General features: G+C 34.2%; 1 protein-coding gene across 4 annotated transcripts; it reads right to left on the minus strand.

The window, feature by feature from the left end:
- Window positions 1–112: 112 nt before the first annotated feature.
- Window positions 113–26,558, minus strand: PNISR (PNN interacting serine and arginine rich protein). Of its 4 annotated transcripts, none has more exons than XM_016151984.2 (13): window positions 26,387–26,535; window positions 19,818–19,897; window positions 18,233–18,347; window positions 16,376–16,564; window positions 14,844–15,067; window positions 13,230–13,401; window positions 11,959–12,149; window positions 7,375–7,512; window positions 6,150–6,249; window positions 5,366–5,419; window positions 4,114–4,284; window positions 1,999–3,085; window positions 113–1,757 (listed from the first exon to the last, which is right to left on the minus strand). In XM_016151984.2, the coding sequence occupies exons 3-13, from the start codon at window positions 18,318–18,320 to the stop codon at window positions 1,727–1,729; spliced, it is 2,445 nt and encodes an 814-aa protein (XP_016007470.1). In that variant the 5' UTR covers window positions 18,321–18,347; window positions 19,818–19,897; window positions 26,387–26,535; the 3' UTR covers window positions 113–1,726. The 4 variants fall into 4 exon arrangements, with proteins under 4 accessions (XP_016007470.1, XP_016007469.1, XP_016007471.1 ...); XM_016151983.2 differs by having other exon boundaries at window positions 18,233–18,351; window positions 26,387–26,534; XM_016151985.2 differs by lacking the exon at window positions 19,818–19,897 and having other exon boundaries at window positions 18,233–18,351; window positions 26,387–26,538.
- Window positions 26,559–26,561: the final 3 nt, after the last annotated feature.

The following is a 26,561-nucleotide window of genomic DNA, read 5'->3' on the forward strand; positions in this document are numbered from 1 at the left end:
TATCTACAGATTTAAATAAGAAGCTTGCATACTATGGCAGAGTAAACAAAACTGTCTACTTTTTGGCTCAAGTTCATATCTTCCCCAAAAATGTGCATATCATAGCCAGCAGAACTTTTCTGTAGAATTTTATTTTGAAAATATTATTTCACTTGAAGATTGATCTAAAAAACATTTTAAGATATGAAAATGTTATACAACTTATCTATTACAAATTGATTGGATAATTAATTCTGCAATTAGGTATACCATGTTAGCTCACCTACAAAAAAATATTGCACACTTTCCTTTTGTCTCCAGATATGACTGATGTCTAAACTATATAGAATTCCAAACTATTTAAAAGTTATTCTGTGAAATGTCAACTCTATAAATATCAGAACTAAATGCACTGTAAAACAACCATTTTGGTAAACATGCATTTATTCACAGTTGATTTATTTCCTCTAGATAAATGTGTTAACTGCTCAAAATTATTTAAGACCTATGTAGAGGTACAAGAACACGCTATAAAAATCTATTTCTACCTTTGTTTTGAGGAAACACTGATCTTGGCAAAGATCTGGCTTAATTTAAAATGAACTATTGCTGGTAAAAAGGCATACTTTAAAACTTTCCTTGATCCGTACCTGCTCATTTCTTTTTAAATTAAAATTTAATAGCATTTGTTTTCAGAGATTTATCGACGATTGTGGCATAAGTGAAAAATCACATAAAACAAACCCAGAGGAACATTCAAATGCCTGTAAAGCCTCATTTTACTCTTAAGTTATGACCGCTTTAAACTGCTAGATCATTCGCTGAGCATAATTTTAAGGAACTACAAAACCAGATCATTTCAATGTTATGAAACTGACACAAACCTGCATAATATAGCATTCCTCCATGGAGCTGAGATATTATACTTTAAAAATATAAATAAATATATTGAATTAAGTTTTATTTCTATAATAACCTGAAAGTGTTTAAAATGTTTCTAAAACAAGTGAGTAACTGCAGAATATAGTTCCAGACTTGACTATTAGTGTCAAACACAATTATTCCTTATAAATAACTAATGGTGCACTGACTTGATTGATTCCAGCAATTTCATTTTACAGGAGTGAACCGTACTTTATACACACAGAAAATATATTACTTGGAAATCCCTAAATTGGGAAGAAAAGTTTAGAAAGCTGTCAAATGCTTCCAAATGAAAAGTAAAGGTCTGTTTCTGGCCCTCTTCCACACCCTTAAAGTTGGAATTTGACAAAAATCCATGGGTACAATTTACAAACTTTGACAAACTATTGAGATAAAACCATTTTCTTTGGGGGAGATAAGAGGAAGTACCTTTAAAACTTGTTATACAAAATTCCAGCTGCCTTTTTATAAAAGTACGTTCTTTAGAGTAAAATCAAAATTAAGGTGCAAGAGGTTAACAAAAATGAACTAAAGAGCTTTATTGACATCACAGTACATTCAAGAATAATGTTAAGAACATTACAGCTGAAAGAGAATGGCATGTTTATAGTCTTATTATGCACTATTTTTTTGGAAAAAAAAAATACAAAGAAATCCTATTAAGTAACTCAGAGCAGCATTTGGAAAAAGTACACCTATTTACAGATTAAAAAAAAAAGTTTCTGGTTTCACCTACACAGCCACAATGTGCCTCTATAATGAGACAAGCCCTTAAAACTCATGGAATTTTTTAAACATCATGGCATTCTTGCCACATCATTCCTCAGCGTTTACGACGGGGAGGGGTTGTTGATCTGAAAAATAAAAGGGAAAAGACAAAATTTAAAAATAAAAATGTATTTTAAACCAAAGAATTTGCAATTTTTAAATAAAAAATATAATATAGGATTTCTATAATTACTTAAGACTATGATCATTTATCAAGTACCAAATTGACTTTATTAAAGAGAGAGAGAGAAAGGACACTTTCAACTTTGAATAAATTCAGTCAAATTTTTTAAAAAATCAGACAAAATACTTTAAAAAGTATACTACCTTGATCGGGACTTAGACTTGTGTTTGCGGCTTGCCTTCTTACCAGACCTTTGAGATTTCTCCATGGATCGCGATCGACTATGTTTAGGCTTCTTAGCCTTCTTTTCTTTGCTACTTCCTGGAGATTCAGAACTGCTCCTTCCACTAGAATCAGAGCCTGAATGTTTTTTACTATCTTTGGTAGTACTTTTCTTACTATCCTGTCTAGAATCATGTCTGATGATTTTAACAGATATAGAACCACTCCTAGAGAATGTTCTTTCACTTTCTCGTTTTCTTTTTAACCTGTCATCCTGACCACTGAACTTAAAATCTTTTTCTTCCCTTTTTTGTTTCTCTTTTCTTTTATCCTGTTCACGCTCCCTTTCTTTGTCTTTCTTTTTCCTATCTTTATCTATGCTTCGACTCCTCTCTTGTTTCCTCTCTTGTTCTTTAGCCTCACCTTTATGTTTATGACTGCTCCCACTAAGATTTCCGCGTTGATCATCAATTTTACGCCTATCTCGACTCCTACTGCGACTGGGCCGATTGGTTCGCCTATCCCTTGAGCGACTTCTACTTCTACGTCTCTCTCGGGAAGGACTACGATTTCTTCGTCTTTCTCTTTCAATGCTATTTCTATTAGATCTCCTCCTATCTCTAATCTTTAATCTAGCCCTATTGCTATCTATTTTAATTCTTCGAGAGTAACTTCTACTCCTACTACGTCTAGCTTTAATTGTTGGAGATCTACTCCTACTATGTCTCTTTTTCCTTTTAGGAGAAGAAGATCGAGAAGATGTGCGACTACTACCTGAGCTAGAACTGTAAGAAGAGCTAGAGACAGTACTACTACTACTACTAGTTCTGCTATTGCTACTGGAACTACCGCTACTAGAACTTCCTGATCTACTCCTTCCTTGTTTCTCTTTTTCTTTATGCTCTTTTTTTGGTTCTAAGACTGACATAGTTTCATTTGGAGTTCTTTTCTTTTCATTAACCATATCACCGTCTGCTTCTCTTGCTTCTAGCAGTGATATACTATTTTGCTCTTTATGGATAAATTCATTCATCTCTTTTGTAACCCTCTCAGCTTGTTGCTTTTCTTCTGAAATATAAAAAGATAAAAATAATAAAAGTTAAGTGTGCAATGAAAAACTCTCATTCTACCCAATTTCAAGCTACCAGACTATAACAATAGAACAAGCCACATAAGCAATGCCAAATTTTCTAGTGGCTACATTAAAAAGTAAAAAGAAACAGGTAAAATTTAGTTTAATATTTTACTAACCCATCATATAAAAAATATAATCATTTCAACATGTAATCAATTTAAGACAACTGAAATTTTTTCTTATCAAGTCTTTAAAGTCTAGTGTATATTTTATACCTATAGCACATCTCAATCTGGATTAACTACATTTCAAATGCTCAACATGTAGTCAGCTACCCTCTCAGACAATACAGCCACAGAATATATCAAAGTATAGAGGTACATGTGAAACAAGAAAAATTTCCCTTTTGTCCTATAAGGCAACTTAAAGGTAAATATGCAACTTGTAGGGAATTTTGGCTGCTAACTCTTAATAATTACCTTTCGAATTGTCCAAACAAGATTTTTCAAGAAACAAATTCTAGATAAACATTCTTCCATTATTCCTAGTATCATTATGAAATTGTTAAGAACTATATTTATGTACAGTATTTTACATAAAATACTTCTAAAAAGTCCTTTTATCCTCAACTATCATAGCTCCAAATTAAATATCCAAGCTACAAATTAATTTTCAGTAGTTTCATAAATATATTTCTTGTTTCAAAAATTTTCTTTTCATTTTAAGAACTTTAACAAAAAATATTAATACAATGAAATAGCTAATTTATAGCTACTGGAATTAATGTCTCCCAAAACAGAACAAAAATTTACCATTTACAAACTATATATTTTGAATACTACCATTAATTTTTGATTTTATATTTGATATGAACCACAAATGAGCCAAAAACCTCAGTTTCAGATATATTACATGTTACTTATAATCTAGCCTTAATTCTATCTTTTCATAGTTTAGGTTGGTTGAAAAATGAAAATAAACACAAACAAAACTGGACAAAAATTGAGTCCAAAATATATACCTTCCATCTGTTTATCATGTAACAGCTGCTGTTCTTTTTCTTTTCTCCAAAAAGCTTCCTGTTTTTGCCGGATTCGGTGCCGTAATTCTTCATCATCAGTGTCAGATGACTCAGAGCCTCTGTCGCTCCTCTCATCTTCACTGTCTCCTGATCCGTAACCACCCAGTCCACCTGTGTGCATAAAGCCCGGTCTATCATATGGCAAAATTCTTCTATGTACTAAAAAATTTTTAAGGTCTGAGAAGAAAGCTCAATTCTTTTTTTCACTGTATTTTCTTGAAAGAATATGCTTATTCGGGGTGGGGAGAAGTATGAGTTCCAATGCTTGTGAAGTTCATAGAACTCTCATGATAACTGATTTTTAGTATCTTATTCTTTCTGGAATATTTGATATATTTCTCACCACAAAGAAATAGCAATAATGGTTTTGTTTTAATGTCCATGCTAACCAATAACACCATTTATCAGGGAAGTAACAAAAGCCTCACTAAAGCATAATAAATTCGACCTTAAAAATTTATAATGATCCTGAAAATATTTCTAAAATTAACTTTTTCATTTTGTTTAAAGCTTAGAAATCCTAGGTAGTCTAAGTATTTTTTTTTTCCCTAAAATAATTAGAACACTGTAATTCTGACTCATACAGAAATAGATAGTGCTAAAACTACTCCCCACCCTGAAGTGATCTAAATTGTAATCATAACAAAATCACATGGGCATTTGATTCTATCCATTTGTTGATCCTCACAAAGATTAACTTGAAATAAAGATGTGGAAAAGTCAAATTCAAGCTTTTATATATTTGATAATATATCATGCAAAAAACAAATTATGAACACATCACTACTATTATTATATGGTAAGATACACCCTTTCCTGTATGGTAAACTTGACTTGCTGCAACACAATCTAAATAAAGGCCCTTAAAAGCATTAGTGGATAGGTTCTTCTCTAAGGCATGTATGCAATAATTGTGAAAGTGAGCTTATATACTATCATGGCTAAATTATAACTATTACAACTTGTCCCAATAAACTATGAATTCATCATCATATTTATAATAATGCCACTGTGAATGCTTTAGTCAAAAAAAAAAAAAAAAGGCAAACCTTTTCGAGACTGATATAACCCTACGGCCTAGGTTTTATAAACTGAGAAGGAACAGTACAGTTTCAAAACAGAACATGTAGAGAGACAAGGTAAGTGTGATATTTCCCTTTAAGGCCCTCTCATAAATAAGGAAAACACTTACCGAGTCCAGTGAGGGAAGCCAGTGCACTGGACTGTGCCAGCTGTTTTGCAGGAGCTTTGTATCACATCAACAACAGGAACAACATGTTAACACAAATAGCCACGATTTCATAGTCATGAGAGTCTATGGTATTGTTAAATCTACTACTATTGCTGCTTTTTGGGGAGAGAAGAAACGTTAAAAACATAACATTCATTTTAAACCAGTAGCATGTCTGGCCTTGAAAGTATAATTCTGATGTGAGTTGAATTTGTTTATAATGAGGAAGTGTTTACAGTATATCAGAATTTTTCTTTTTGAGGCACGGGCCATAATTTAAATTTTGCTTTCAATAGATATATTTTAAGTGTTACTAAAAATATGGGGGGCTGGGTAGGAGAATCACTTGCTTTGTAAGAATTACTAAGTGGTAAACTGTGAAAACTCTGAAGGTTCATAATTCAATTCATTAGTCAAACTAAACTGCATTAGAAGTCATACACCAATACCATGGTATCTATAAAAAAAATCAGGCGAAATAAATTGAACATCAAAAAATTTTTACAATAAATTTTATAGAACAATAATAGCATTGTGTTTAGGTTGGTTGGATAAAACAAAAATATTTGTATAGTTGTAATATGGTGTCTACAAATCTAACCTTTCCCAAAGAGTTAAAACATGCAAGAGAGAATATTCAAATATCTGCTAGTAATACAACAAGGATAATAAAAAAAAAGTCCAAAACAGCCACCAAAATCAAAACACCCCCATAAAAACAAAACCAAGAATACCCATGATATACCTTTCGTTGCTTTTCGATGTGCATCTTTGGCTACATAATAAATTTCTTCATCTGTGACATCCAGCAGAATTTCAGTCAGAAGCATTTTTGTCAGCAACATCTAAGGAGTATACATTGTTTTTAATTTAATTACTATAGTTACTAACACAGTTTGACATTTTCAAAAGAATTAAAATGCAAAGTAATTTTAGAAAGCATTTAGAGATGAGATCAGATCAGGAATAGAGTATCTTGAAAACTATTCTAAAATATTAGAACTTTAAAAATTTCAAAATCATATGGATTAAAAAAAACGAGCTTATTTTTAGAGACACTGAATTCTTACTCTAGAGACAAAACATATTTAAAAGTCCCTGTTAATAAAAAATTTCCGTAGGTGTTTTAAGGTGAACAGTGTATCCCCTTCATTTAATAATATTATTAGTAAGCAGCACTAGTTTCTTAAGTCACTAAGGAACATAATTAACCCTCACTCAGCTCAAGGTAAAATCTGAGGGGGAAAAAATCAAGCCAAATAGGAAAAGGTATTCTGTGAGATGAAGTCCTTTTTTTCCTTGATTGCTGTAATGGAGAGTACAATGGACTCAAACAGAACTGAATTTTAGCACTTGTTCGGCTACCGACTGTTTCAAATGTTGACCCTTAGCCTCTCTGGGCTCCAGATTACAGTACTCGTCTATTAAAATGAGACTGTACAGAATCGTCATCTTCTAAACACATTTCAAAGACCACTGGTCTTTCAATATGAGAACTGCCACATATTATATTCCCAATCTCAAAAAATGACAATATGCATTACAGATATGAAGTCTTTTGTAATGAAGAAAAGTTTACCTAGGTTCTATCTAGCACTTCCTGAACTACTTTTTCTATGATGTCTTTTAGTCTTTCCCAATATTCAAAACCATACTTTAGAAAATAATAGATCAAGACATGTTCTCCAGGGTCTCATATAGTAAAACATTTAATTACAATATTCATATTAGGAAATGTGTTTAATAACTGCTTTATAAGCTACAGTTTTGTATTACAAGTGTTACCTGGATTTTGTAGACATTATTGCCCAGCAAATCTATTTTACAAATGGTTCATGAGTTCACACATTAAATGTTTAAGATAGCCAACCAATAGTTCAAAAATCATAAACAAAATAAATCCTCTAATATAATGTATGTCAATTATACCTCAAAAATTTTTTTAATTAAAAAGGAATTTAACATTTTACCATTTGGTACTCTTTCTCTTCTTCAGTCATCTCTGGTTCACTTTGCTCTTCCTGAGGAACTGGAGATGGACTTCTGGTAACTTTTCCACTGCTTGCAGCCTCAGCATTTTCAGTGTCTTCATCTTCCTCATCACTATCCTAAAAAAAATAACAGTATGGGTAGTCTAAATTCATGCTTAGAATGTAAAATCATTATCTTACATATTCTATTTTAAAATCTCAAATTAAAAAGTCTATGAAACATATATAAATATGAATTTCTCTCTAAAATATACTTTTATACTACAGATTTCATTTGCTGATTTAAAGTGTTACCTGAGAGGAACTGTTAAGATTACAAAATGCCTTGCTTACGTGAATCAATTATTTTAATTATTTTTCAATTTCCTTTGTTTCTTAGTAAATTTTGACCTTATTTTATAAATAACAAAAGATGTATGTCCAGAGACTAATTAATATCCATTACACATGATGGTTGAAATGAGTGGCTTGTAGAACTCTGGATAAATGGACTACAGACACATTACTTAGTGTTACTTTTGCAGCTGTATATTTAAGCTATACTCCTAAAATCCTGAGACTTAAAATGAAAAACCTGTAGTCATTTTCCAGATCTCAGCTGGCTCTGAAACTTAGTGAAATTTACTTCTTTTTAGCTACTTAACAGATAGATAAAAAAATGAAATCTATTTCAGATAGAAGAAATGCCAACAGTTTGTTTCTATATGGGTGTTAGGTTTTAGTATTCAGAGTGTACCTTAAAAAGGAGACTCTACTAAAACAAATAAATTCTCTGTAGTCTTTCTTAGCAATCCTACTAAGTAAAGAAAAGGTGTTTACCTAAGTATTATTACAGAACCATCTGAACCAGAAGAATTCACATAGCAAAAATCCAAGGTATTTGGAGAGGAAGGGGATGGAAGAGGAGGAGGGGGAGAAGGAGGGGGAGGTGGGGAAGAATCACAAAGCAATTTTTAAAAATATTTTTTATTTTTCAAATATAGTTGGCATACAATAGTATGTCAGTTTCAGGTGTATGACATAATGATTAGACATTTATACAACTTATGAAGTAATCATTCCAATAAATCTAGTACCTATCTGACACTGTACAGTTATTACAATATTACTGAGTACATTCCTTATATGATACTTTAAATCTCCATGACTATTTTGTAACTACCAATTTGTACTTAATCCCTTCCCCCTTTTGAACTACCCCCTAATTGCCTTATATTTGTTAACCCCCAAAATGTTTCTGTATCTATGAGGTTTTTTCAAATTTATTTTGTTCTTTAGAGTCCACATGTAAGTGATATCATATGGCATTTGAGTCTTTATATGACTGACTTTACTCAGCACAATACCTTCCAGGTCCATCCATGTTATTACAGATGTAAAGATTTTAATTTTTACTTATTTTTATGAATAATATTTTACTGTATATGTGTACCACTTCTTCCTTATCCATATTCATCTACTGATGGACACCCAGGTTGCCTCTGTATCTTGAGTATTGTAAATAATGCTGCAATTAACATATGGATTCACATGTCCCTTTCAAAGCAGTATTTTGGGTTTCTACAGATAAATACCCAGAAGTGGGATAACTGGGTCCTTTGTCTCTTGTTATATCCTTTGTTTTAAAGTCTATTTTGTCTGATAAAAGTATTGCTAACCCAGATTTTTTTCTCATTTCCATTTTCATGAAATATCTTTTACCATCTCTTTACTTTCAGTCTGTGTGTGTCTTTTGATCAGAAGTGAGTCTCTTGTAGTCAATATATGTAAGGGTCTTGTTTTTTAAATCCATTCAGCCACCCTATCTTTTCATTGGAGCATTTAACCCACTTACATTTAAAGCAACTATTTCTAGATATGTAGTTATTGCTATTTTATTATTCGTATTTTTGATACATAATTTCTTCTTAAAGAAGTCCCTCCAACATTTCCTATACTATTGGCTTGGTGGTGATAAATTCCTTTAGCTCTTTGTCTGGGAAGCTCTCATCTGTTCGATTCTAAATGATAGTTTTGCTAGGTAATCTTGGTTGTAGGTCCTTGCTTGTCATCACTTTGAGGATTTCATGCCAATCCCTTTGGCCTGCAGTTTCTGTTAAGAAATCAGTTGATAGTCTTATGGAAATCCCCTTTTAGGTAACTAATTGCTTTTCTCTTGCTGCTTTTAAGATTCTCTCCTTGTCTTTAACCTTTGGCATTTTAATTATGATGTATCTTGGTGTGAGCCTCTTTGGGTTCATCTTGTTTAGGACTCTCTGTGCTTCTTGGGTTTGTATTTCTATTTCCTCTACTCAGCTAGGAAGTTTTCCATCATTATTCAAACAAGTTTTCACTTTCTTGCTCTTTGCCTTCTCCCTATGGTACCCCTATGACGTGAATGTTGTTACTCTTGGTGTTGTCCCAGAAGCCCCTTAAATTGTCCTTGTTTTTTTGGATTCCTTTTTCTTGTTGCTGTTCTGAATGGGTGTCCTCTATACCCTATCCTCTAAATCACTAATTCAATCCTCCACTTCATCTACTCTGTTGATTCCCTCTACTGACAGGGTCCCAACCTGTGGGCTACAGACTGATACTGGTCCATGCCACCTTAGGAACTGGGCCACACAGCTGGAGGTGTACAGCAGACAAAGCTTCATCTGTATTTGCAGCTGCTCCCCTGCACTAGCATCACTGCCTCAGCTCCACCTCAGATCATCAAGCATTAGATTCTCATAGAAACATCGGTCCTTGGTGCCAAAAAGGCTGGGGACCACTGTTCTAATGTACTCTTCATCTCAGATATTATGTTCTTCATTTCAGAATGGTTCCATTTTGTTTTCCATCTCCATTTTTAAGTTTTCTATCTCTTTGTTAAAGTTTTCACTGAGTTCATCTACTCTTCCACTAAGTTTACTGAGCATCTTTATAACCAATGTTTTAAACTCTGCATCTGATAGATTGCTTGTCTCCATTTTGTTTAGTTCCTTTTCTGGAGCTTTGTTTTGTTCTTTAAAGTGGGACATGTTTCTTTGTCTCCTCATTTTGGCTGTCTTCCTCTTTGATTCTCTATATTAGGTAGGGCTCCTAAGTATCCTGGTCTTACTAGAATGGCTTTATATAGTATATGTCCTGTGGGGCCCAGTGGTGCAGTCTTCCTTGGTCACCTGAGTCAGGTGCTCAAGGTCTGTCTCTTGTTTGGGTTGTGCATGCCCTCCTGTTGTAGTTTAGCCTTGGTTGCTGGGAGTGCACGTTGATGGGAGGGATTGACCCTTGTGCTGACTGGTTGTGAGGACTGGCCAGTGAGGGGCCAACCCTATGGAGCAGGATTCACTTCAGCAGGGCTCTGGTGCCTGCCCAGTCTGTCCATCAGGTTTGTTTCAGATGCAGCCCTGGGTGCTGCTCCAGTACCAGTTGAAGCAGGCCACCAGCGTGTGTCTGGAGGGGCCCGGCTGCAGGCCAAGTTCAGCTGTAGCCTGTGCACTTCTGGGGATACCTGTTAAGCATTACCAAGCAATCTGTAGATGGCTGCCTCCCATACTGGGGTTAAAGATGCCCTGAGAGGCAAGTCAGTAACTGAGGCTGGCAGCTGCTAGTGCCAGGCTTAGGGTGCTTAGCCAAAGGTATAAGGCACACTGAGGCCAGATGCTGCGTCTCTGGGTTTTGTGAGCCTTTGAGAGATTTTTAGGAAAGTCTATAGCATAAGCCAAGACAGGTTATTTACATGGAAAAAACCAGTGGAGGCAGCTTGAGTGGGCCCACAAGTAGGGAGAAGCAGAGTCTCAGGGAATCATCTGGGCCTCCAAACAATTTTTTTTGACAATTAAAGATGAAAAAAACATTTTTTTTAGGGTAAACTTTAATAGTGGTAGTCTGTAGCTTATTGTCACAACTTCCAGAAGAAAAACACATCTTTGGCATGGAAAATAAAAGTAATTTATGGTATCTACAGAATTTAAGCAAAACCAATGTCTATTTAAATCCAGTTACCCTGCCGTCCCTGAGACTTATTTACGAAGCAGAAAATGGCCTTAGGAATTAGACTTATTTCCTGAGTTGCACACTAGCCAGTGCTGTGGCTGCTGCACCAGCTAGGAGCACATTTTTGCTATATAAAAAATTCCTAAGCCATTCATGTCACCAAACTGAAGATTTAAATATATAAAACTTTGTTACATTCAGTAGTCAAGTCAAAAACTATGAAAATTATTGTATCCTCTGGTATTGGTATATATTTAAATATTCAAGAAGCGCAGATTTATTTCTCTATTGCCGCTTTAACTTAGTTTTGTTTTATAATCCACCACTAGGGAATTAGCTGTATCACAACAAAAGAATACAAATGTTTGTCAAGGTAAGACCTATCTAGCATCCCAATGAATAATTTCTCTCTAGAATAAAATGTTTTATAAACTCAGCCCCTTTCTCCTTATTCTATATCCTTAATGATACATAAAAACATGATCCTCAGAATACTTACTAAAAGTAATCTCGGGAACATTAATACTTTTCTATAGGCTAAAATACCAACTTATTTTGATAACCTTTTCACATTATTAAAGTTTCACGTCAGGGGATTCTACTTACAAATTTACTTCTCTGAGGTAAACGAGGACCATCACCTCCTTCAGCATCTTCTGTGGCCTTCTTTTCTTTTTTGGACAATTGTGAACGTTGCTGTTCCATTCTTTCTTTCTCCAACTTCTTCTGTTTTTCACGTTCCATTTTTTCAAGACCTTCCCGTATCCAAGCTGGAAGAGTCCTGCGTTTTACTGCATCTGTTTCACATTGGGGAAAAATATTTGTAAGTCAGTTAAGTAAAAGTCATAAATGCATGAGTTCTTTAATTTCCACAAACTTCATGAGTAAATTAAAAAAAAAAAAGAATGTTGGCACTATTTGAGTGCTTTTAACAAATACTACCATTCTTAAACAAGATTGATAATAAAAACAACCTATTAAATGTTTTTCTTTAAAATCATCACTTTTAATAGCAGCGATGAACATTGTATTAATGCTTACAGTGTGCCAAGGCACTATGAGAGTACATTAAACCACCATCTCACTTAATCCTAAAAGACCCCAAAGATCACTACTATTACTTGATCTCTTTTGCAAGTGAGGAAACTGAGGCTCAAAGAGATAAAGAGATGTGCTCAAGGTTACAAAGCCAGTGAGTAGTGACGTGGGGTACTTCACAGCCAAACTTATACTACTACACTGCTTCCTAAAATATGAAGACAGAAGAGAGTTAAACAAAAGCACAAGTCCATTTTCACATGGAGAATTCTTTGAACGAGTATTAGTCCATAGGTTAAAATATAAGTTATAATTTTCCTAAAATGGCCACTGGTGATAAATATATAACATCATAGGAAATAAGTTAGTTCTAATGTTATTTAAACATTTAAATTTTCTGCCAAAACACTTATGGAATGCGAAGTAATAAAAGGAAAATTAATCCAGCGGCAGTGTACTGGATGAACTAAGAATGAAAAGAGACTAGAGACAAAGAACTAGGTGGTTTTAAAAGGAAGAAATGCACATATATTGGCAGAATGCATCAAACTGTCAACACTGAAGAAAACATCAAAATGCTACGGCCATGATAAATTTACTTTTCATCACAAAATCTGTTTCAGGTAAAGATCTATTTTAAACAAAATCATTTAAAACTTTTAATATTTTAGATAACTATCTTCTTGAAATTTTGACTATAAAATATTACGGTTTTCAAGTATCAATTCCTAATATACCAGAGGTATTAGGACAATTTAAGAAAATAAAACATCCTTTTAATAATGATCAAGAAATCATGCAAATCCTGGTTCACTTTAATAATAAACTTTAATAGCTACCAATTTGTGGAGGCTCCTGCTTCACAGGAAGTGCAATAGGTGAACGCTGCCGATCCCTGAATGATGATGGCCTTTCTCTTCGATTCTGGGGAGGTGCTGGAGGTCCTGGAGGTCCTGGTTGCCAATAAGGAGGATGAAATCCACCTTGCGGTGGACCAAAAGCAGCCCCATGCTGAAAGAGTATTGCAGTTTATTTTTCTTCACATTAATACAATATACACTCTGGGACACACGTGTGTTATGAACTGGGACAGTAGAAATCCATGTGTGCAGCAAATCCAAGAATTCCATGGTTCTAATATCCACCGATATTTCTGTAGCCCCAAGAACATAGGCTTACTTTTAAGAAAGATAAAGATTTTCTACCTACATAAATGGAAAGAGCCATCTAAAATCCAGCTGATACACTATTTTCAAGCACAGAAAATGATATATATGAACTTTTTCATTATTAACCCTTTATAAACTAATCCTTCCACTATCAAAAAAAAAAAAATCAAATAAATGTCAATTTTTTTATAAGTAGGATATACAGGAAAAGTTTTTAATAAATTTTGACACCCTACTTCTGTGAATTTAAATTGTTTCTATAATCATGCAAGAAATATCTATTTTAAGCAAAGATAAAAGTTACTGAACTATTAAATATTTTTTGTTAGTTTACCATTTTCAGAGGCTTTCTAAGCCAGTTGACAACAGAGCTCTTTGTCTCGTTGGCAAGGGGATCTACCAGGCAAATATGGTGTAAGTAGAAGCTCCCTGCCACTACATTCCATCAAAACCAAAACCAAACAAAAACTGTCACATCTGTACAAGTATGAGTATACAACAAGGGTCTGAATATGTATAAGAGGATTATAGTTTCAAAGTGAATACTATTTACATTCATGTCCATTATCCATAATTGTAAAATAATGTATGAATTTTACCAAACTTCTAAATTATGATATCTCAGTTTATAAGGTAACAATTGCAATTAGTTATTTCAAAATGATACCTAGTACTAAAATTTAAGGGTGGATCCTGGCAGAGTGATTAGAGAAAATACAGCCCCATATAATGACGCTATTCCCCATAGAGTTCTATGTCCCTAGGAATGAATTAGATGCTACAAAGGAAATTATGTACAATTCTATTAACAAACATGTCAGAATGGAAAATAAAATGACAACACTAGAAAAAAACATAATTTTACATAGCAAAAGAAATTTCATTTAGAAAGATGATCTATGTTCTTCATGTCTTAACCATAATCTATTATTGATAAATAATGTATTCAACTACTGTAGATTTACTAAGCTTTATTTAACATTTAAATATGCCATTTAAAAATTATAAATGAGAAAACAAAACATTATATAACTATTGCACTTATACATTTTATCCAAATTTTCCCCTAATGTTCCTTTATACCATTTTCTTAAGCAAATCAAAAACCAGAAAATAGAAATCAAAATACTCAAAACTTTGATAACTTTTCTGAGACAAAATATGTGCTTATCTGTACAAAACTGAAAAGTGAAACACGTATCTCAGGTACTCCTGATGAGACAAACTTCCAAAGAATGGATTACGTGCACATCTACAATATTAAAGCAACAAAATATCTTTCACCTGATAGTCAAACTGGTTCACTGGGCCCACTGCAAAATTATCGGGTGGTCCACCAAAGTTGTGATTGTTCTGGTTAAATATATGCCTGTTGTCAGGGGCAAATTCCCCACTGTCCTGACTGTTGCTGTCTTCGGAAGGAGGAACAATGTCCATTGGGCCTGGTGTTGGTGGCATCCATGGTTGATCTGGAGGGGGGTGTGGGGGCTGCTGATGCATTCCCCATTCTATTCAGGATTTAGGCATAAAAACATTCAACAGGGGGTTATAACATCAACACAAATTTTTAAGCTCTCAAGAAAGCTAGATTTTTCAGCAAAGAAATAGATTTAAAAATTTATGACTTCTTGGTCGAATTCCTTTTGTACATGTTAAAAATAAGCAATGAATTAACCTAATAAATCATTCAAATGATCTAACTCCTCAATTCATATCCTACATGGACAGCAATTACCCAAAATTATTTTAATAAGTGTAACAAAATCCAGGGCAAATTTTTTATTGTTGAATTTTTCTATTCCTGTTCAGTAACAACACCATAAGAATAATTCCTAGGGATGTTCTATAATTTCTTTCTTCCATGAACAATTTATCCTCACAACATCCCTGTGAGGTGGGGGAAATCAGGTATTATTTTTGCCAGTTTCAGGATAGGAAATTGAGGCAGAGATAAACCACTTGTGAGGGTCAGAAAGAAAACCAGTAAAGTTGGGGTAGAACTTGGGAACCAAAACATTTTCAAACTTAGGGAAATGTGGCATAGGTTCAAGAAAACTAGAAATGAACTACCTCAGAGTATCAAATATTAGAATATTTGTTATCCTTTTAAAAGTGATGTTAGAAGATTACTGCACTGAGTTTTTCATTATTACATTGAGAAACAAAAATAAGTATTAATAGGGAAAGGGAGCTGTGACTTCACCATCAGCACATTCAAATGTAAGATTCCTCTATAAAATAAACTGAAGTGACTATTAATTAAAAATAATAGCTTAAATCATGGAAAACTGAACTAGCATCAAGGAATCTAAAGCATACTGGGAAATAAAAAAGCAAACGAAACATAAAAACTCATGGAAGATCTTCACTATCTGGAAAAAAAGGGAAGTAAATATGGGTGGATGGCAGGGGCAGGATATATTTGACAGACTAATGTGCCATACAGCGACACGATTTTTTTTTTTTAGGGACTAGACATGTTTTTCTCTGCCAGTGCTGCTTCTGAAAAGGAGAGGTTGCAACAAAGAGACCATAGAATGCTCTCTTCCCTAGATACCAAGTGAGGTTTCCAATGTTCCCAGCCCCTGTCAGACTAGGAATGAAGAATCAAGAGAAGAATCAAACCAAGCACCACAATGCTAGCAGACTGAGTACAGAATAATTTTTAACCACAAAATTTCGAGGTCAAATCTAATTGAAACGACCTAATCTTTAAGCATTAATTTCGAGAAGTCTTGAGACTAAGCAAATTAAACAATTTTAACCCTTTTATTTTAAAAAACAGTCCTAAAATTTGGAAAACATAAACAACAAACCTGGTTGCCACATTCTGTTAAAGTTTGAATCCCCTTGAAAATTCCCATGATTGTTTGGACCAGACTCCATTGTAGATATATCTTGTCCATTTGGCATCATTCCTGGTGGTTGTTCTACCATGCTTTGTTGTCCTGAAGCTTCTCTTTGGGCAATCCAAGCTTGAGCCAGTGCAGCCCAGTCAATCTGGCCTAACATAATTTAACATAGCAGAATTTAGCATTCAGAATGTAGAAGCTAAAAGAATAGTGCTTTGGGGGTGGCTCCATAGTGTAGTAGTTAGCACATCTGCTTTGCACGCAGAAGGTCCACACTCCAGGTGGAGCCACGGACCATACCCTGGGTGCACCAGGCCCCAGGAGCACACCGCAAGCATGTGGAGGGAGATGCCCTGCCTTCAGAGATCCAGTTCTTAAAAAAGGGAAACAGCAACATCCATAGGTCAGGAATGGAAGTGGGGGGAGGGGGTGATTTAAGGGTGGGGGGGAAGAATAATGCTTCTATGTAAAACAAGCATCTCAGTTATTCCTCACTAGAGATTTTAAACATTACAGAATGCTGTGGCTGAAAGGACACTTAGAAAATAACTCATATTCAGACTACAAAATAACTCACTTAAGACTTTCAGAAAAGGACTCCAAGAAAACATTCTTAACCAATTTCTAATATTAACTCTTAAGAAATTTATCCCCTGAACTTTAGTTTACTCAGTTTCAAAAAAGTCTTATTCCTTTTTTTCTTTTAACACTCACTTATTTCTTCCTCAAACCGGTCCTATCCAAGCCTACACTAGGTCCTACAGAACTCAGATGAGTACAGCTCTTTATCTGTTTCTCACAGTCACCGTTCTTTAGGTAAGGTGCTTTTCTCTAATCGAAATACATTTAACAACTTAATAGCCATCCTTTACTCAAAATGCATTGTCCCCTAGCTTAAGAAATCTTCTTTTCCTTCTCAAATATCAACACTTAATGTTGTAAGATCAAATATTATTAATAAAGGAAATGAACTAAAATAAAGAGATTTTCACATCTCATTTCAATAAAGATTACAAAGGTAATCCCATACATTTTGGTAGAAACATAAACTGGCATTATCTACATGGAGTTAAATTTGGCAATGTGTATCTAAAACTTCAAATGTGCAATTTGTGATCTAACAAACCTAGTTCAATTTTTTTCCTAAAAAAAAAAAATTGGATTTGTTAATAATGACATGTATACAAAACTATGGTAATTATTTTAAAAAGTAAAAGCTATAATCAACCATCCAAACATGGATTGATTAAATTACAGTATAGTCCTATAATAAAATATTATATAGCTATTAAAAAAAGAAGTAAGATCAGATTAACCCAATAAAGTCAGGGCAGTAGGAGTCGTATCAATGAAATAAAATTGGTCATGAGTCAAAAACTATTAAAGCTAAGTAATAAATGGGGGCTCACTATACTCTTTTTTACCTCTCTATATGCTTGAAATATTCCATAAAAAAAAAAAAAGATTTAGTATACCAACAGTTGACTATGATTTACATGGAATATAGACAACAGAAAAATGCTTTACTTAACACATTTTAGAAAGACTTTCCACTTTTAGAAAAACAGGAACTAAATCGGTTTTCAAAATGTAAAATCTTCATAATGCTTTCTACCCTTTGAGGATGTCTTCCAAAGGGAAATCCATTCCTTCATACGTGTGTTATGACAAATTATTTATGAGAAAACATTAAATGGCAACCATAAAATGATTCAATAAACCAATCTCAATTCCATTTCTCTTAATCCCATTACATATCTCCCACTCATCTCTCTCTATATCTCTCCTCCCCCACCTTCCAAATTCAATTTCTTTCCTTACTTGGATCCTGCTGGTGCTGGAATGACTGCATCCACTGTTGCTGGTTCAAGGGCCATTGCTGCCAAGGCTGTCCTCCTTGATCCCACATCTTGACTTTAAAATTTTATTTGATTTTCTATCTTCAACAAAATAAACATAGTTTAAAAATGAGAATCAGAGTTCTTTAATTTTAGAAGCTCACATAGAAATTATTATATGATGATATATTTATGTGATCAGAGCTCTAAAATTCTGGTCAATAGGTTGCCAGAGGCAACTGGAATTTTTAGGTTGGCAAGCAAGAGTAGAAAATTTAATATTAACACTGGTGTCAGAGTTTGCTAGTAAACATAGCTCAAATCAATTTAGCTCAAATCAATTATGCTCAAAAAGGGGAAAAGAAAAACTCTAATTTTTCCCTATATAAATCTCTGGAAATATAATTATTTCGAAAACTATAAGAAAAAAACATAATTTAATCTCCCCAAACCAAGACTCCTTGAAGAGGGTAATCAAATAGCTCTAGCTAATAAAGAAAAACTGTTCCCTAGAAATAATTACAGCTAATGAATGAAAGCAGTATAGACTTAGAAAACTGCCTTAATGCCAAACCTAATAAAACTAACTCAGGCAATCTTAGAAGAAAAATTAATGAGAAATCACAAATTCAAAGGTGGTCGAAATATTACCTCTACAGACCATTAGGTGTCTCCCCAAGAGATATTTACATCCCCAGGTCATGGGTACGGAGTGGGGCAGGGCAAAGGGTCATCACACTAGTCTACTTTTCTATAAACTAGTTTGAAAACTTTAATAATAAAAAGTTTTAAATTCTTACAAGTCTAATATCTTTGTACTTTATCCAACCCTGATATACAAACAACCCTGTTCAAGAATCAACGACATACATGGTAAGGAGCATATGTTTCTTCATTTTTGTACCCCAAGGCTTAGCATAAAGCAGGCATTAAATAAATGTTTACTAAATAAATCCTTCTAGATGAACCTTTCCTCTAAAAATAAGACAAAAGCCTTAGTATTGTAGGATCACCAAAAGTAAGAAAGCCAGATAATAAGGAAGTAAGAGATACCAACTCAAATGGGACAATTGGCTATTACAATTCAGGCTCTTAAAGAGTTTGCAACCCTAGTCTTTTCAGCTTTTTCAGACTGTTATATAATTCTATCAATGCCAGATCTTGATCTCTCAAATGGAGAATTTTGTAAATTAGGGAAGATGCATTCCTTTGTTACCTTGACTTACTTATGAGATAAGTGCATCTAGTTACACTAACACACCCTATTATAATTGCATTAGAATATGACAAAATAGGCCCTATATTTAAATAGAACCATAGTTGAGACCAACAACTGAACTGAGCATCAATTCCAAGCTAAATATACTTCTTTTTCCAATCTTTCCTTCATATTCTTTCCTCTCCTTCTTTTCCTCTCTCTTTTCCAAGTATATCTTTAAAGCCCTTTAAAAGCTAAATGACTCATTACAGCCCTAGAAAAGTAACCTCACTACAACTTTAACTAAAAAACTAATAAACAAACAAAGAGGAAATACCCAGGAGAAATACCAACTGCTATTTTGACTGACCTCAGAGGTTCACCTTCTGTTTAAAATTTAGGTTGATTCAGATTACAGCTTGGAAGCATAGCAGCAAGATTACTTATGCCCTGGGGGGGAAAAAAAGAGTACAAGTTTACTCTTAGATTATAAAGAGTTATTGGAATAAAAACAAATTCTAGAGACATAACACGAAAGTGTGATCATCTCCAAATTAATTTGAAACTTTTGCTTCCATTAACTTTATAATGACAATATATTTACCATTAAAAAGTAAAGGGAAATAGGTATATCAGAAATGAGAAGGCAAAGCTTTTTGACTTTTCTTTAGAATGTCTTTTTTTACTTGAAAAAGTAATTAACAATATGAAATATCAAACAATTTCGGGATTGTAATATATGCTGAGAAAAAAGAAACAAACATTTGAAAAGGTCTCATCTACCTGGTATTAACTTATATGGTACAAATAAGGTAATAAAATGTATTAATTTAGTAACAGCAAAGTGAGAACAGTTTCCCTCAGTTTCATTTCCTTCTCATTAGAATGACAGCTTTTGTCTTGATAGAAAAACAAATCTATCTTTTTATCTTCCATAAGGTACAGGAACAGCACTTCTGCACATAGCATCACTAAACATCAAACAAATAAATAGTCTTGTAGCTCCTTTCTGTTTATTTTCGAAGGTTAATGATAAGGAAGCTACTGACCTATATTCAGGAGAACCAAAAATTTGGCGTAAGCACAACATGGTGCATTTTCCAAAGCTCTAATGGCATATCAGAGTTCAATGCATAGATTTTTCTGTCACAAGTTTAAACTCATACAATGTAGGTCTCATAACTAGCACTTTAAATTTTCTGATCATTACCTGTCATCTAGACTTAGAGCATCAGCTCAGGTTCATGATGCCTATATATATATACCACTCACTATCTGTGTGAATGTGGGCAAATAAACATACTCTCTAATCCCTGGTTTTCTCATCTGTAAAAAAGAGGACATAAGTTTCTACCTTATAGTGTTATTGTGAGGATTAAATGACAAACACAAAAACTCAACACAGGAAGCTTCAATAAGCAGTGATAAATATCACCACTAAGACTGTCTATCATATCTGACAGCACTCCTCGAGTTCACAATTGGAGAGGGGAAAGGTTGATCAAGCTAATCCATTTCTACTCAATCTCATTTTCTTCTCTAAAAATGATTTAAGACTTATCCAGATTTCATTTTGTCTTTGGGAAAAATCTTCCTGTCCCTATTACTCACAATATCATGGGTTGAAACTTTATTATTTTAAAAAAAGAAAACTTCAAACTTTTTCTATGCGCAAGTAAGTTTTGCTTGCATTACTTGTAGCCATTTGTTAAAACTAATCACTTCTACTTCTACTGTCTTCCAAAGCATTTTCCACCAAAAGTTTTTATGGAGGCTACTATTTAAATACAAGTGTTTCATATACTTAGGCTGAGAAAAATATGGAAAGAGATGTGAAACTGTGAGCAGTAGAGCAGAATAAAAACACATCAAAGATAACGGCAACAGTCAAGGAAGTAAGAAATCAGAAGCTTTTTAGTAAAATGCTTCAAGGAAGTTTTTCAATTGAAAAACTCAATTTGACTACAGTGTATGAGCATTGAATGAGGATGGTTAAACATGAAATAGTTAACATCTTTTGGGAAGACAATTTAATTTAGCATTACAGTTCTTATCGAATCTATGACCCAGCAATTTTACTCCGAAGACTTAAACCACTGGTAAGGATACTCACCATGTAATTCAAAAATCTGTACCATGTTTGTAACAGTGAACATCTTTTAGTGATACTCAATTAAACAGGTGAGATAAGAGTGAACCATACAGTAGACTCCTATTCAGCTAGAATAAAAGAATAAAGTAGACACTGTATGTTGACATATGATTTACAAATTGTATTAATAAGTGGGAAAAAAAATGTGATACAGCATGATGCCATTTCAGGTTTTTTCTTTTAAAGAATGCAATTTTGTATAGAAAACTTCTAAATTACATAAAACTCTTAAAACTGCTAAGCTCTGGGGAGTGAATAGAGATCAGGGAAATGTGATTTTTAAAAATATTGTTCTATATTCTTTGAATTATTTTATATGAGTGTGTATTTTTAGAAATAAATTTATAAATTTTTTAAGATATGAAGAATTAAAGCAAGCTGATCAGCACAGTCCATAATGACTGGTACAGGCAATAAAAATTAAGTCATATAACTATGAGACTTTGAACAAATTATCTGATGTCTCATTTGCTTATGAAGGATTTGAAGTAAATTTCTTTAGTCCAAAAAAAGATACCTGTGGTCATGAAAACAAAATTTAAATTTATGCTGAGTTTTATTAAGGGACAGGTTTTAAGGAAAGACTTGATATACTAAAATATTTAATATAAATTTTATTGACTTTTCAGCACCTAGTACGATACTTCATAAAAGGTTTAATTATTTCTTAATTCAAGAATAAAACTATAAGCGATTTGGTGGCAAGGATTTAGAAGCCCTACTCCTTCTCCCTTCATCTTCACCATAAAATCTTCTTTACTAACAAATGTAACAAATGCAAAATCTGAAAAAAAAAATGTGAAGACACACCTGGAAATAATAAAAAAAACATAACTTCGTACCATTAAAAATGACTTTTACACATTGGTTTAATAATGATTTGGAAAATAGTAACTGTTAAAAATAAGTGATAAGTATATCAAGGTTCACTACACTCCACTTTCATACTGTTTGAAAATTTCAATAATAAGTTAAAGATGATGGAGAATACTTGTTAAAGAGGGACTTATATTGAATTTTCATGTGCTTTTGCCTTGGCTCGAAAAAGAAGCTTCTTGAGGGCAGAGGAAGTGTCTTATAACTAAATTTTCTGCGTGCTTTGCCTATATTATATGTTGAAATATTTTACTCATTCATTGAAATTTATTATCAAGTAAATACACTGATATTCGACAATGAAAACAACATTCTAATACTGCTGCTCTCATTTTATAACATCAAAAATCAATTTCAATTTATTTGTTCTTCCTTAAGCCTTAATTTGAAAGATTCTTAGGTTCAACTTCTCAAGTGTGAAAGAATTTTATTATTGATGAGACAGGCTGCAAGACTTTCCCTTTATGAGGTTTCATTAATTGCTATTACTTAGAAACAAATGGAATTTGGGAAGAAAGATCAATAACTATGGTTTGCATTGGATCGTCCAAGTTTTCACACGTGTCTGTAGAAATGACTATGACCACTATTATGAATTTAATTGTGTTCCCCTAGAAGATACATTGAAGTCCTACCTCTATCCCCATAAATTATGCATGTAACCTTATTTGGAGACAGGGTCTTAGCAGATAAAGTCAAGCTAAAATGAAGTCATACTGGATTAAGATGGGTCCTAATCCAATAAGGCTGGTGTCCTTATAAAAAGACACAAGATACATAGATGGAGAATGCCATGTGACCACAGAAGCAGAGACAGGACAGATCTGTCTTCAGTCATGGAAAGCCAAGGATTGCTGGGAACCACCCACAGAAGCTAGGGAAGAGTTAAGAAAGGGTCCTCCACTAGACCAGAGAGAGTGAGAGGCAGAAGGAGAAAGCAAGCCTGTACAAACTGGGACGGCCCTGCCGAAACCTTTATTTCTCACTTCTAGCCTAGAGAACTGTGAAAGAATAAATTTCTGGTTTTCTAGGCCAGTTGTTTGTGATTTGTTACAGCATTTCTAAGAAACTAATACAACCAGAAGTGACCGTCATTCATCTCATGCATTCCTTAGATGACTCTATATTAGAACACTGCTTTGAAGTCCTTAAAAATATTTGTTTAAATGACAATCATTAATATTTGCAAGTCATCTCATAGACTGTGTGACAAGATGAATAAGAATAAAAATATGTAAGTTTTAAAGCCCTTAACCATCAATTTCAAAATCAAAGAGATATAGAAGCTCACCTATCCTTTGATGCATATGGTCAAATGTTTCTCACATCAGTTTAGAAACCACAAAATGCAATAATCCTCTTCTCCCTTGCCATTTCGGTACTACACATTAGTTGACTGATCTCAAAGCAATAAATAAATAAATAAATAGATAGATAGATAAATAAATAAATAAATATTCATTTGTTCAATTCGGGTTAGGTGGTAATGACACCAGTAAAGGTTAATCCTGTAATCATTATAAATGTGGTAAAATTTTTGCTACTTAATGTGACATGCATTTTGATATATACTGAAATACTTTGCAGCTTGTAGCTCAAGAGAGGTATTCAAAAAAATACTGGAGAACTAGAGAATTGGTTAGATATCAAGAAAAGTGATAACTGAAAATTAAAGCAAAGAGAGAGCCTAAAGGAAACAACACCCTAGTAAAAACAAGTACATGTATCTTGGTTCTAATACCATTCTATGATAAAAGGAATCAGGGCTCCTTAGAGAAACAGCTGATTCTTAGGACTAGAGCGTACAAAAATGAGCCTGGAGCATCTTGTAGTACCAGGAAGTAAGAAAGTGCTTAAAAAAAAAAAATGGGGACATGTCAAAAGGGCACAACAGAAAACTGAAAGAGCCCCTGAAGTCCAAAACTGAAAAAATTTTAGTGACAAAATGGTATTTGGATTACAACACAAATTATGATATAAAAATACATACTCATACAAATGAGAGGGAAGAGACAAATCTTCCAAGTAGAAAAATTCCAAATTCTTCCAAATTAATTATGTAGATACTCCATCCTGAAGGATGGTGAGTGTAATGCTCCACTCTTTAAATATGAACTGTGCAAAGAAACATCCAACTACTGAGTACAGAATGGAAAGGAGGGATGGATACGGGAGAGTAACTTTACAGTGGAGAAATCTGACAACACTACCTCAAGCAGGTGACCAAGGTCAGTATCAATGTGATAAGTCACTTTTCTAGTCTATACTCTTGATAGGATCTCTTTGTTACTTCCATCCCCAAAACCCTTAATACCAATTTTATCATGTGAGAAACATCAAATTTCAGTATCAGGGCATCCTACAATATACCAGACCAGTACACTTCAAAACTGTCAAGGTTGCTATATTAGTTTGGTAGGTCTGCCATAACAAAGTACCACGGACTGGGTAGCTTAAATAACAGAAATTTATTTCCTCATAGTTCTGGAGGCTAGAAGTTCAATCAGCAAGGTTAGTTTCATTCTGAAACCTCTTTCTTTGATTTATAGATGGTTGTCTCCACACTATGTCTTTACATGGTCTTCCCCACGTGCCCTAATCTTCTCGTGAGGACACCAGTCATGATGGATTAGGGTCTATCCTAGTGACCTCATTTTACTTCTTAGAAGAACCTATCTCCAAAGACAGTCACATTCTGAGGTACTAAAGTTAGGACTTCAAGATAGGAATTTTAGAGGGGCACAATGCAGCCTGTAGCAGTCATCAAAAACAAGGAAAGTCTAAGAAATAGTAATGATCAAGAGAAGACTAAGGATACATGACAACTAAATGTAATACGGTATTCTAAATGGGATGCTGGGACGAAAAGGTTGTTGGGTTAAAACTTAAGAAACATGAATAAACATAGACCTTAGTTTACATAGACTTTAGTTTATAATGTGTCAATACTGGTCCATTAACGGTGTAAGAAATGTATCATACTAATGTATATTAACAGGAGAAACTAACTGCGTGTGTGTGTGCGCGCAATGGGGCTCTGGAGGTGGAAATTCTGTACTATCTGCTCAATTTTTCTGTAAATCAAAAACTGTTCTAAAAAACAAAACCTATTAGTAAAAAAAATTTAAAAAATAGAGCCTCAAGAACATCTTAAAAGAACTGATTTACTGTTATTTTCCCAGGATACTTTATAAAACAGTCCTGTAAGTGAATCTTTATACTATTCTGGTTTGTTTTCATTGGTTTTGCCTTGCTGCACTCAAATCGGTAATTTTCAATTTACTTTGCTCTTCCACCAACAATCAAAATTTGTCGAGTGCCCATGATGTCGGAATGACAATAATATCATCCACCACAGAATACAACTGAATACTGGATACTACTTCTTTCCCTCACGAAGCTTAACACATCACATAATGCCCATTACTGGATAAAAACACAAGAAAGATACAAACTACGGAACCCAATCATAGTTAACAGAACGCATTTGCCCTTCGCTGCGCCTGCGTAGTCGGAGGGGCACGGCGCATAAGGTCCAGGTCCCGGCCCTCTGCCTCCTCCGCCTCGCTGCACTCCCCTCCCCACACGGGGGTTCCCACTGCGCACGCGCAGTGCTTAACGGCCGGTCAGGAGCTCGACAATCAGTCCCTTCTCATCTGAGAGGAAACTCTTGTATTTAGATGTAAAGGAGTCGTGAGCACGCTCTTTAATGAGAACATATCCTTTTCACCGAGAGGACCGCTCTGGGTCACTAAGGCGGACGCCACCGCTTTTAGGGGATGAGGGTCCAGCGGTCGCGCCAAGCAGCGTACGCAGCCTACGTGTTTAAGTTATGCTACCTTCGCCACAAAAACCAAGAAGGTTGTAATGGCCCCGCAAGTCCCCGTGCGTAATTGTTCTCCACCACTTACCCACTCTGGTTCCGGAACACCGTTGTTGCCACCGTTCCTCTAATGCCTCTCCAACCCTTTCGATGCTTCTACTTCTTCACCAACAAGACAAGATGGCGCCCGATTACTCTCACCCGGAAGTAAAAACAATAACATCCACTTGTCATCTGAAGCTCTAGTGTTCCCGCATCCTGGT

This window comes from Rousettus aegyptiacus, unplaced genomic scaffold (assembly GCF_014176215.1).
Source record: "Rousettus aegyptiacus isolate mRouAeg1 unplaced genomic scaffold, mRouAeg1.p scaffold_m13_p_1, whole genome shotgun sequence".
Lineage (NCBI taxonomy): Eukaryota > Metazoa > Chordata > Mammalia > Chiroptera > Pteropodidae > Rousettus > Rousettus aegyptiacus.